The sequence below is a fragment of the Manacus candei genome, unplaced genomic scaffold (genome assembly GCF_025592945.1).
Source record: "Manacus candei isolate 608988 ecotype Guabito, Panama unplaced genomic scaffold, ASM2559294v1 h1tg000018l, whole genome shotgun sequence".
Taxonomy (NCBI): domain Eukaryota; kingdom Metazoa; phylum Chordata; class Aves; order Passeriformes; family Pipridae; genus Manacus; species Manacus candei.
In genome coordinates, this window is record NW_026138066.1 from 18,260,732 (window position 1) to 18,273,574 (window position 12,843).

At 50.4% G+C, this 12,843-nt stretch overlaps 2 protein-coding genes across 7 annotated transcripts in view; one reads left to right on the forward strand and one right to left on the reverse strand.

Moving 5' to 3' along the window:
• Positions 1–8,948, reverse strand: part of ADA2 (adenosine deaminase 2) — a 51,795-nt gene extending 42,847 nt beyond the window's left edge. For 2 of the 6 annotated variants that reach the window (XM_051784964.1, XM_051784962.1), the window contains exon 1: positions 8,147–8,948. The gene's annotated coding sequence lies outside the window, so the exon portion shown is untranslated. Of the gene's footprint in view, positions 1–505; positions 796–2,202; positions 3,504–4,590; positions 4,774–8,146 lie in introns of those variants that run through there. The other 4 variants (XM_051784959.1, XM_051784960.1, XM_051784961.1 and 1 more) reach the window with 4 other exon arrangements.
• Positions 8,949–9,552: 604 nt separating this feature from the next.
• LOC127469952 (chromatin remodeling regulator CECR2) overlaps positions 9,553–12,843 on the forward strand; it is a 94,454-nt gene continuing 91,163 nt past the window's right edge. The window contains exon 1 of the mRNA XM_051784895.1: positions 9,553–9,833. Within this exon, the coding sequence (XP_051640855.1) occupies positions 9,642–9,833 (192 nt within the window). The 5' untranslated portion in view covers positions 9,553–9,641. The remainder of the gene's footprint in view (positions 9,834–12,843) is intronic.

The window sequence follows — 12,843 nt, forward strand, 5'->3', positions numbered from 1 at the left end:
GCAGTTTCCTGTGGGGCTTTGTCTAGATGTATAAATCAAAACTTTCCTGCCATGTTTTGGGGCTTGGGGGCAGATTCTGCCCTCTCCCAGAGCATAAAGTGGGGTCATCCCCACAGCTTCCAGCAAAGTTACCCATTTTATCTGCATATTGCTGGGAGTGGCCCCTGGGAACAGGCAAGGCAAAGATGGCCACTCAGATAACTGGCAGGATGGTTGGGTGCTGAGTGCTTTTGCAAATGATACTGTTGATCTGGGTGATCAAGTGGTTGGGTTTTTTGATGCCATGATGTAGCAGGGCAGAGAACATCTTGGGGGCTGGGTCAGACAGACAGAGCTGCCAGCATACATCCCTTGCTTCTCAGCAGGAAAATGAGGCTTAGACATGAGGGTGAACCAGGAAGCCTGGTTGTGGGAATCCCAAAACTCAAAAGCTATTAAATGCAGAAGAAAGAATAAATCAGCTGGCCCTCCTCCCTGCCAATGCAGGCCTTTCTCCATTACATACCTACTTGTATTTTTACCAAGTCACAGGTTTAAAACTACTCAGGTGCCTCCACAGGAGCAACTGTTCCACCACAGGCAGGTGATTTGCAGCAGGATCCTCATCTTGAACTCAGGGGAAAGCAGAGGTACATTGGCAGAGCTGTTTGGGGAGCTGGGAACAGAAGCCTAGAGGTTCTTCTGGGCAAGACTGTGATCCATTTATCAAATCTATGTTCAGGAGCCTACGGCATCCCTCCTGCCTAACTTTAAGGAGCGCTAGCAGGTTTTATTGACATCCTATCAGCATGGGAACCCCTGGAGCTGAGCCGCAAGTGTTTGCTGAGTGGTGGTAAAAGAGAAACAGCTGAAAGAGTCAGTGGATGATGGTGCCACTTATGGCACAAGCAGGTCTTTTCTTTTTACTTCTACACTGCTGTTCAACTGGACTAGTGACCAAGAGAGGTGACCAGCCGCTGTCATTGTGTGGCCTGTTTTAAATACATCACATGGCCTAAGTCCACACCTCTGAAAGCCTCTGAACAGTGGAGCTGCCATGGAGGACACAAGGGCTCTATCTGCCAGGCAGGGTTATTTTCCAGCAGACAGTTATTTCAGGAGTAAGGAGATCACTGCCAAATCCTTTGGACAGCTTTAGAACATTGGTTTTCATGGTGATTGAAGACAACACCTTGCACAAGCACCTGCAAAACCATGCCAGTATCCCAAGCCCCCTGGTCCTGCTGCCAGGTCTGTTCTAATAGCCACCAAGGTCAAGGCTGTGCTCCTGTGGAGCTTTCCCTTAAGCGGTGTCAGGAAAAGCTGAGTATCTCAAAACTCCCCAGTTACAAGCAGGACTGTTCTAGGAAAGGTTTGGAGATGACTAACCAGATTAGTCACTAGCTCTTTTTCTTTGAGTCTGGGCACCTAACATCCCCTCAATCCATGAATCTGACAGCCATTCCCCATTTTGATCTGCCTACAGTTATTTTTCTCTGAGTGACTTGACAGGTTCTGAAAGTCTTTCATGGACCTTGTTCTGATTGAGACCCACCTGGATTATTTATGCTAGAGGAAGCGATCCTAGCTGGAATGAACCTTGCACTGGAATGAACCTTGTGTCTAAACAGTTTAAATTGTGTTTGTCCTGAGTGAATTTAATTATACATACTAAAAAAGGGAAACCGGTAAAAATTCAGTTTAACTGTTTCAAGAACAGCTACATTAGGAATCTGGAAATAAATCAGTTTTGTTATATGTCAGGGGGACTTTTCTACAAGTAGGGCAGACCTCATACCAATGCCAATACCAGGAATGTCGACTCCCTGCCTTTGGTACTTACAGAGAAACTGGATTAAGTTGTTCCACTTCATCTAAATAATAATGTTTAGCATGTAAGTAGCATTTTACAATTTCAAAGCAATAAACATGGAGATACCATGGTAATGAGAACTGACAAGGCACTAACATTAACTAATTAAGCCTCACAACTTCCCTGAGGTATCTAAATACGACCGTTCGCATTTTATAGATGAGGAAAAAGTATATAAATTGATTTACTCAAAGGCACAGAGCAATTCAGGGAAAGAGCTGGAACCACGACTCAGTTCTGCTAATGTTTGGATGGCTGCTCAGCCCTCCGTGAGGCTCTGCCTAATTTCTAGAGTCATGCATCAGTGTAACCTCGTATCCCATTCTTAGCAAGACTTAGAAATAAATTACTTTTAATTTCTGCTGACTGCTATGGAAGGAGTGGGATTTGAATATCTCCCTAGCCAAATGTAGCAGCAATAAGTGGAGGTATCGGTGAGGCTGGAAATGGATGGTGGTGAGGTCACAAGTTAGCGCTGGGGAGTTGCACTCACCACAGAAGCAGCATAGCAGGAAAAGCAACTAACAGGTGGGTGTCAAATGAAGTGTTGGGAAGGTCTGCCTTAGACTAAACCACCACGGGTTTTGCCTTTCCAGCCCCTCCACAGCTGCGGGAATTGGTATGCACACAGCCATCCCATTTTTTAATTTGGATGGGCTTAGTGGTTTACGTCAACCCTGAATCCAGCCCAGAAACCTCCGTTGGGAGCACAGCTTTGGCACCAGTGCTGAACAGGAACCGTCTTGCTCCGTGCAATAGGTACTCAGCACTTCTCGGAGCGTGTGAGATCAGCAGCTTTAGATGAGAAATCAAGCTTTCCCTCATGTCTTTAGGTCCAGGCTACAGAAGGCTGGTTACAACAAAGAAAGTTTCAGCTGCACTGCCAGCTCTGCTTTGATATCTCTAATCCCCATCTAAGAAGGTGTTGAACAGAGAACTGAATCATTATGGCTTGTAAGCAAAATGGTCTTTTAATTCCCCTCAAGGAATACAGTTTTTCTCTCCTGGAGTGACTGATGAGGAGCTCCTCTCTGCATGGAGCACTGCCCTGCTGTGGAGCATCCTCTGCATTTCATCTGGGGCTGCTCTCTTTGCCTGTGAGTGCCTTACCTCCCCAGCACGCTGCACCTGAGCCAAATAAGCTTAGGCTGGGGTGGTGAATCCCAATGAGCCTCTCCCTGGGTGTTCAGAGGCAGCCTACAGGAACCAGTACCGGGGCACATGGTACACGTATCAGCACCGTTGCTAACCGCTGGTCTGGAAACAATTAAAGTATCTCTTTGTTTATGCCGTAGCACTGCTGCCTGTGGAATAGCTGTGGGTAGCAGAAGTAGAGACAACAGACCTGGAAAGACATAAAAGCACTGGGGTTTGTGTGTCTCTTCGCTCTGCTTCTCGCCGAGGTTTCTGGGGCAGATCACTAGCTCCCCATCTTGTTTTGTAGCCATTCAAGCCAGTCCCTGTCTGACTTGTCTCTCTGCCAGATGTACAGGCCGGTGCTCAGCAGCAGCTGTGAGCATGGCTGACCACAAACAAACCCGTACGCGGTGGGCCCCTCTCAGTGCTACTCTTTGGGGAAGACTTGGAAAGATCCAGATTCCCTGGCTTCAAATCCGTTGCCACAAATTATTGTTCGCCTGTTGATTGCTCTCTAGGGGATAAAACATCAAGTTACAACCTGTGGTTTTCAGCCCCAATGGATTAGGGGCAGAAAATCCGTTGAGATCTAAGGCTTAGATCTGTTGGTTTGATATGTAGTTCAGTAAAGCACACAGGAGAGGAGCCATGATGGAGGGTGCTTTGCCACATCAGTGCCAGCCAAATTCCCAGTAGGTAGATGCTTTGTGACTAAGAGAGTGAATGCAAGCTAAAAAGGCACAATGCTGCTGATTTTCTGCCTAAACCAATGGTGATGTGTGTAACTGCTGTTATGCTTCACAGAAAGCGTGGCTACACTTCAGTAATGTGAAATCGCTTCTACTTTCCAATGGTTTGCTCAGCTGCAAATAGTGTTGTGAAGTAAATATCTGGGTTGTTACAAAGAGCATCAGTCAGTTTTTCGGCTGCTAGGCCAGGTTCTTGGGAGTGACTGCTTTCACATTGTCTTGTACGTTAAGCAAATTAAATGTGTGCATCCAGGAGACAAAACAAATACTGCGTGGCACTTTTGCAATTGCACCCTCCAAGGCATAGCAGCTGGGTCTGCACATGAAGAGCTGGAGAATATATTCTGACCAAGCAACAGGCTCTTCAGCAGATGAGCCTCAAGCAGGCTGCAGAAATCGTGAAAAACCTTCTGCTAACTCAAAGCTAAAGAGAAGTCTTCATGTCTTAGCTAAATCTGAAGCCCTGCTTGCGTTAGCTAAAGTTTAAATGTAGCTGTACTGACACCGTATATCCAACTTCAGCAACGCACCTGTGCAAGCTGGTTCATTGCATCACAGTGGCAAAAAAAATAAGTGGGAATGCCAGTTTTCTCTTGTTCTCCTTCAGTTTCCAACTCCTGCCTCCCACGCTTTCTCACACTGCCCAGGCAGACCCTGTGCTCTCTCGTGTCCCCAATTACCAGCTGCCTGTGCACTCCATTCGTTTTCTACCTTAACAATTGGCTCTCCTTTTCATTGATGGCATCTTTCCTCTTGATAACTTAACTTCTCACTTTGTTAGGCTGCTTAGATCCCATATTTTCTACCTTCCTCATCTCACCTTCTTATTCAACCCTGCATCATCCCACTCACCAGCAGAGCCTCCTGTTTGACCTTGCCTTCACTGGGCATTTCTTCATCTTTCTGCATTCAGCTTCTTCCTCCATGACTTTACTCTCTCTCTCAGCTGCTCACAGCTCGTTCTCTCTACTCCTCACAGCATTCCTGCTCCTTCTACTCTGCAAGTGTTTGTCACTACAAACTCTTCCTTACTCCCTGCTAATCAGAAAGGAGATGTATTTACTTCCCACCTCTCACAGTATTTACCAGTTTCTCTCATCCCCTGCTTCCCTTGTGTCTCTCTCATCCTACACAGCCTCTTGGCTACACCAATGTCCTCTGTTTCAGATGTATTTTGTTGTCCTTCAACCACTCCTATTGGCTTTCATGCCTCTTATTTCAGCCCCTTGTGTGCCACTGCTTTCCCTACCAGTAAAATCATAACTAGTGGCACAAAATAAAGAGTTGTCAAAATGCAACATGGCTTTCTTCTCTCGACTCTCCTGGTTTAGTTACAGTAAGCAAAGTTTCTCACCTGCTGCCACACCTCTTCTGTGACCCCTCTGGCTGCCTCCACGACCCCAGTCCCACCACTACCCAGAAAAATCTGTGCCCCTGTTTTCACTGTATGTGCCTCAGTTTCCTTGATTTGTTGTCTGAGTCGGAAAAGCAGATCAAGGGATTAAAGCCAGACGCCCAACACCAAGTATTTGACTCCAATCTTTGCTCTGTTCAGGAAGGCTTTTCAACTGTGATATGTAAACTACAGCATCTCTTTTCCCAGGAGGCCTTGAACAGGGAACAAGGAACTTGAAGATGGATCAAAATATGAAGAATCCTAGAAGGTAGAAGTGGCCTGGGGTGAAAGTAGGAGGCTAAATCACACCTGTCTTCTACTTCATAATCAGAAAGCAGAAAGAAGCAAAGGCAGTGAGGTTTGTTGGTGCTAGATTATTGAGGGAGGTCAACACAAAAAGGGGAGCAATAAAATTCAGACATGCTACAGCAGGGAGATGAAGCAACTCACACAGAGAAATGCAAAGGTTCTGTTTTGAAGAAAGTTGGGGTTAAGCTATTCTTAAATCATTTTCCCTGAATTAGGGAAACTTGAACCTCCCAAAGCTCCGTCCTCCTGAGAATGTGGTGCCAGTGAGAACAGAATCTGAGGTTTATTCAAAAGCACTTCTGCAAGTGCTTTTGAGTCCTTATGAGGGAAGATTGAAGATCTCCTGTACCCAGTTTACAGAAACCTAGTCAGTCAGACTTTAGCTTAAAGCCATGATGTGGAAACATGAGGAAGCTAAGAAATTTTTAAAGATCCTTATTAATGATAACATCAATTCAGCTGGTGAGAAACTGAGGAACTGACCTGTACCTGTCAGTAATCCATCCTCTTTCAGACATGGCTACAAGAGATCTACCTGTCATTAACCTAATATTACATTTAAGCTTTAAATCAGGCACAGGTGGCGGGTCTCTCTGGAGAAAGTGGAAAGCATTCCCCCTTCCTTCTGTTCCTAGATGAAATGATTTGTCATACAGGAGTGGAGACATGCAGTCCCTACATCTCTACAACCTTTTTATTTGCATCTGGCATTTTGAATTTGGCTTTTTTTTTTTTTCTCAAGAAAATGACCTCAGAAACCCAGAGATTACCCGAAACAACAAAAACAAGAGGCTTTGATTTGGTCCATCAGGACAATCAGAGTTCTTTCTCAGTGTGACTCTACATGGTAGAAGGACTCAATCCTCAGCCAGTTTGGGAAGAAAGGAAGAGAAAAAGTGCAGAAAGTAAGGGAGGAGTGTAAGTATGGAGGGCAGCGAGCAGCCAGGTTTGGTAATTGAACTGAAAAATCAGTGGTAGGGGAAGTATTACCAACAGCCTAGAAAAAAAAAAGATGACCCATCCAAAAAAGATGAAGAATATAGTATACTGGGAAAGGACACTGGTCAGAGCAGGCTTTGGTTTTGTTAGTTATGAACAGGAAACTCATAACCAAAGGTAGCTTGGAAGGAAAGAAGCACATGGATCAAAGAAGAGGAAATGCCATATTGTATTCACCAAGTCTTTGCCTACTGTTGAACAGCAGCAGGAGAGAAGAGATTTTTGTGCTGGAGTAATAAATCTAAAGAAGTGATTTAAGAGCAGTGCAAGAATCTAGAGCAAAGTGAAGCAACCTTAAGCGATTGTGGGCAGCCCTCAGCATCCTTGCATAAAAAGAACAATATAAAACACACTCCAACAGAAATAATGGGGACGATAGAGGGAGCCAAATTAATTTAAAAAAAAAAGTTAGGCAAAATTGGTACCATAGCTCCTCTGACAAAAAGAGAGATTAGGAGTCTTCATTAAAGTCCACAAAATACTTAGTGGGATAGAGAGTGGGAATACTACAAAGCTATTTGACCTGGTGTCAAGAACAAGCAAAGATGCATCAGTAAGATAAGCCACAGCTGGACATTACAGGAATTCAGGGAGGAATGTCAGCATAGAGCAAGACAGAAATGCAACATAAACTCCCCTTACATGGCCAGAGGACAAAAAGTTTGCTCCATGGAAAAACTGGGCATAAGGTAATACTGTAGAGTTCTGTAACTGCCCCAAAAGAAGCTGTGTCTGAGGACTTGTCACCCTGAGATTTCTCAGGCAGAACTGTTGGTGTTTTATAGTGATCCTGTATGTTGACAAAGTGCTGTGAGTTAGCTTGCCCTCTCCTCTCGGCAGTCACCCTGCTGGAGCTGGTTCAATCCAGTGCCAGAAGACACAACACACAAGAGATCAGATATTGCCTTGCTCAAGATCAAGTCTTGCAGTCACTGTGCCTTGAATCAGAGGGTTTCAGTGTAACATATTGGTCTTCCGCAAGCAATAATTTAACTAAGTCAAAAGGTTTTGGGGAAAACAGAAGCAAAGACTATGCTTAGAAAAATAGCGAACATTTTGGCAAAAACCTTGGTGGGGAAGGCCTAGGAAATCCGTGCTGTGTGTGTGAAATCTACAGCAAAGGAAAGCAAAGTCTGTGTGTGAAGAATGATATAGGGGGCCTGATGCTACCTCTTGTATCTTATCCTTTTTGCTACTCCATTTCTCAAGCGACCCTCACAGCCCTCTGTAGAGCACAGCAGTTGCCATACCAGATCAGCCCACTGGCCCTCCTAATCCAGTCTTCTCACTTCAACAGTTGCTACTCTCTGGTACTTCAAAGAAAGGTGCAAGAAACCCCGTAGTGGACAATTATAGAATAACCTGCCCACAAGGGAAGTTTCTCCCTAATCCCCCACCATCAGTTCATGTTTATGTTGTGCCTTGAAGCCTGATAGTTTATATCCCTTCTAAAATTTATTTATATCCTGTCTAATGTGACCACGAATGTTCTTGGTATCCATATAAATGTCTAATCCTTTTCTGAATCCTGCTAATCTCCTGGCCTCAATGAAACCTCATGGTAACCAATGCCATGTGTTAATTACACACGGTACAAACATTTCCTTGCACCATTTTAAATTCGCTTCCTTCCAATTTCACCGGGTATCCCTTGATCCCGCAAAATTAAAAACGGCAATGAAATTGGAGCTTGCTCATTCTTACCGAGCCACACTGCTGTCTCTTGACTTGTTTCTTCTCTAAACTAGCTGTTCCTGCCCTCAGCCAGTTCTCCCTGGTCGGGCTGTTAGGCTGTGGCCGATGGCACAGCGCAACAAGGCGGCTGCACATTCACACAAGCAGCAGCCCCACGCCCTTGGCTGGCTGGAGATGGCACTGGAAACGGCGTGGAAGTGTAAGGTGTGAAGGGGAGAGGCTAAAAATGAGAATGTTAACTGAATGAATGAAAGGGAAGTGCCAAAAAAAGTCTGAATGGTATAAAAATTATGAGGGAGGGAGGTCCTAAACTGTGTTTAAACACCAGTTTTACAGTGGTTTCACTAGAGGTAGGACCCTAAGCTGAGGCAGCTGTGTACAATGATCCTTTGTATCTGTTTTGAACTGGACTGTGGCAGCAGACTGTGAGGTTGTGAGGTGACACAGCGAGAGGCTGCAAAGTCAGCGCGGCTCGGTGTGTTCGCTGAAGCTCCGTGAGGGACATCCCACACGAAGGTAATTAATACGTATCTGCTGCTGAATACGTTTCCACAGTACAGTTCAAAACAGGGCAGCGCAGCTCGCTCCAGCTCGGGGCCAGGACGAGCGGCGGCCCTGGGCGCAGGGCTGAGGCACCGAACCGCCTCAGGGCGGGGGCGCGTGTCCGGCTCCCGCGTGGCGGCCGCGTGCGGAGCGCGAGAAGCGCCGCCTGGGCGGCAGAACAACGTGAGAGCAGAAACCCCGCTTTGCTGCAGCTGGGACCCAGTCCCAGCAGCTCCGCGGCATTCCTGGTGACCGACCAAGGGATCGGGATCGGGACCGGGACCAGAAACCTAAGGCGCGCGGTGCCACAGCGGCCGGCGGCCCCGCCTACCCCGCGCTGGCCCCGCCCCCAGTGGGCGTGGTCGGCCGGGAGCCGGGGGCCTGTTGTTGTGGTGAACTCGGGGCCCCGCCCTCTCCTCGTGCAGGGCCGCGCGCCGCCCCGCGCGCCCCGCCCTCGCGCCTTTTGTCCCCTCCCCGCGCCCCGCCCCGCAGGGCCCGCCGCGCCCCGCCCACCGGCCCAGCCCGTCTCCCTATTGGCCCTTCCGCCCACAGCCACGCCCATCCCGCACGCGAGACCCCGCCCCTCCCCTCGCGCTCCCCGGGCCCCCCCGCGCCCATCTGTTCCCGGCGGCTCCTCCGCGGGGCGCGGGGAGCATGAGGAGCAGCGGGATGATGATGATGGGCCCGCGCGGCCGTGGCGGCTGCCCGCGATAGGGGAGGGCAGCGGCAGCGGCGGCGGCAGCAGCGGCGGCAGCAGCAGCGCCCCCGCCGGCCCTGAGCCGCCCCGTGCGCGGGCGGCAGCGAGGGGGCAGCGCGGGGCCGCCGGGGGGCGGCCGCTGAGCGGCGTGTGGCGCCGGGGGGCGGGCGGAGCCGCAGCGCCGAGCGGCGGCACCAGCACACGCAGCCGCCCGCGGAGTGAGGGGAGGCAGCGACCGAGCGGGCTGGACGGCGGCCGCGGGAGATGTGCCCGGAGGAGGACGGCGGCTGCGGCGGCGGCGGCGGCGGCGGCGGCGGCAGCTTAGCCGGCACCGGCGGCCCCGAGGCGGCGGCGGTGGCGCTGGACGAGCTCCGCTCCTGGTGGGAAGTCCCGGCCATCGCGCACTTTTGCTCGCTCTTCCGCACCGCCTTCCGCCTGCCCGACTTCGAGATCGAGGTGAGAGCCCCCCGCGGGCGCCGCTCCCCGTCCCGCCGTGTCCGCGCCCCCGCCGCCCGGCGGGTCCCGCACGCCGCTCCCCGGTCCCGGCCGTGGGGCGGGGGGCGCTCCCGTGGCCCGGGCGAGCCGCTGGGTCCCGGCGCGGTGCAGCGCGGGGGTCTCCGCTCCGCTCACGGCGGACCCGGCAACTTCCCCGTCGCTCCCGGGAGCGCCCGCAAACTTTCGGCGCGGCCGTCCCGGGGCAGGAGCCCTCCGGGTCCGGGGGCTGCGGGGCGCACGGCGGGGGCGGCCGCGGGCGGAGCGGGGCCGGGCCGCATTGTTCGGCCGGGCCGGTGTCCGCACACAAAGGTGGCGGGGGGACGGAGCCGGCCACGGGTCCCCCGTGCCCAAAATGGTGGCGGCGAGGGGCGGGCCCGGCCCGGTGACCCCCCACCTCTCCCGGGGGTACTGGCGGCTGCTGTTGGGGGGATTCCCCAGCGCCGCTCCGCCCGTGCACGAGTCGGCCCCTTTTGTTGGAGGGAAGGGGAGGGTGTCGGTCCCCACCTGGCCGGTGCCGGCGCGGGGTGGGGGGCGCGGAGGGTCGCGCCGAGCCTTTCTCCCGCATCCCGGCGAGGCCGGAGGGCTCCGCGGGGCTCCGCTCATTGTGCGGCTCCGCGGAGCCTCCGGGGAAGCGGCGGTGCCTTCACCACCGCCCCTGTCCCCCACGGAGGGAACGCGCTCGGCTTTCGTACCCTTCTCACCCGTTTTCCTCTGTAACTTTCCTGTGTGGGTCGGAGGTTTTTTTATTATTTGTTTATTTTATTTTGATTCTTATTTTCGTATGCGCGCAGTTAGCGTCCCGTAAATATTTTGTGCGCTGGCCACAAATGTTACAAGCAAAGTGTGTCCTGGTAGGAAATCTTTTGTGCTTGCTGTGAAAAGCTATTCTTGCCAGCGCGTTGGCAATAAACCGGGTGAATAACGTGGTGGCGTGTGTTTTTTAAAGACAGTAATTGCCCCGTGAATGCAAATTCCAAAGATGCTTAAAAGTTCTATGGGATGCGCGAAGCCCTAAAGAGCAAAACTCCTCGAGCAGGATGTGAATTTCTGAAGAGGGGGAATCCCTTATGCGGTACGAAATCTTGAAAGGGGATAAGGTCTCTCAATGATGCAACTTCTTGCGAAAGGGAACTCCCCTCCCCCTCCTATTGATGCCAAACCATTAAAGGGGGAGGCTCTCCGGGCCCAGCAGCGCAAAGTCTTGAAGGAACCTGAATTTACAATGATAAAAGGGCCAAGGCACTAGCCTTTCACCTTTGGAGGCAATTAGCATCTGGCTTGCTTCACAAATGAAGTAAATGTGGGCTCCCCTTTGGTTCCCGGAGCACGCTTAGGCTGGGGGAGTTAACATCATCACTCGGAACAAATTAACTTGCTTTTTTTGGGGAGATGCCCGGGAGGAGGAGGAGGAGGAGTGCGAGCGGGTTGGTGCCGGGGGTGTTGCAGAGCAGAAGCAGCACACCGAAAACGTCGCCTAAAAACTCCTTGCGCGTGGATGGCCTGCAGCGCTTGGCAGAAACGGGTTTTAAAGAATGGCGTTTGTCCGAGGGACGGTGGAAATTGCGGTTAAAATCGGGATGCTGCGAGAGGACGGATGCGGCTGTCAGAACTCTGCATCTTCAGGCACGTGGAGTAAATCTCCTTCCCCGGCACAGTGTGAGCAGCCAGCACAAGCAGTTTCAAAAGTTGCTGTTCCTTGAAGCTCACCATCTTGTTACGTCTTGCCTGGTGTAGTTGTTCCAGTCTCATCACTGGTTTCAGGGCTATCTGGGAACGGATTTGCACAAAGAGCTTGCTCAGACAGTTCACAGTGTGAAGCCAGTGGCCAGCGATGGAACTTACACTTTTTCTAAGAGTGCTGCTCTGATATTTTTTTTTATTTGGCTGCATAAAGAAGGTTTCTCCCACGGTTTTGGTCTTAACAATGCCAGTGCCCCTTCTGGCTGTCTCACTGCTCCATCTGAGGTGTGCTTTGAGTTTCAGGGGTGTCTGAATAAAATGAAGGTGGCTGTTTTTCTAGGGGCTTGGGGAGACTCGAGGCGCATATTCAGGGGAAATAAAACACTAGCCAGCCATCAGAAATTGAAACTGTGCTCATCTGCAAATGATATTTTCTTGCTGTAGCTTTGGTTATTGTGGGGAGGTGTGCTTGTGGCTGAACACCAGCAGTTTGAGTGAGTGCCTCTTCCCTCAAAAGTTACTGCCCCTCGTGGGTAACCCAGGGGTGACTGCCTCAGTCCATTGGGATGCAGAATAAAACAGGTGCTCTGAGTGAATCTGTGTACGTGGAAGGAGAAATGGAGATCTTGGGCTCAGAGGGTTTCAGCTGGAGGATGGTTATGCTCAAAGTCCTCCAGCTTCACAGCTGAAGTTTGTCCAACTCTGCCCAGTATCTCTGAGGGATGGCCTCACTCTGGATGCAGCTGGCTCTTCTTGGAGGATATTCTCTTCTTCCTAGGTCTGAGCTCCTCTGAACTTAAATCCTGGTTGGTGGCTTTTTTTTCCATTTTTCTGATACCAGTGCATCTCCAGTGGGGAGTTTGGTGCTAAACTCTTACAACATCATTATAAAAAGCAAAAGTTTTAAACAAGCCTTAATTCTGATTAAAACAAATATCCTCTGATCTCACCCTCCCTCTGATTTCAGCAGGCAGGTGAGGTTAAGGTTACCCTGCTACAGTCTCTGCAGTCCCCAAACCAGAAAGAAACTGATCTTCCGATATGTTTCTGTTCTAATATGGTGTTCCGTTGTTTTGGGTTTGTTTGTTTGTTTGTTTAAAGGTGTAGCTATTTTTTTCTCCTTTCCCCACCCCCCTCTTTTTTTTTCTTCTGGTGGGTCTGTCCATAGCTAGCTGGAAGGCTCTGTAATGATAGGCCATCTGGACCCATCCCTCCCATGCTGAGCAGATTTGCTGATGGTATTTGAGAAGTTTGGGGTCTTTGGTAGTACAGGGAGGCAGCATGGAGCTCT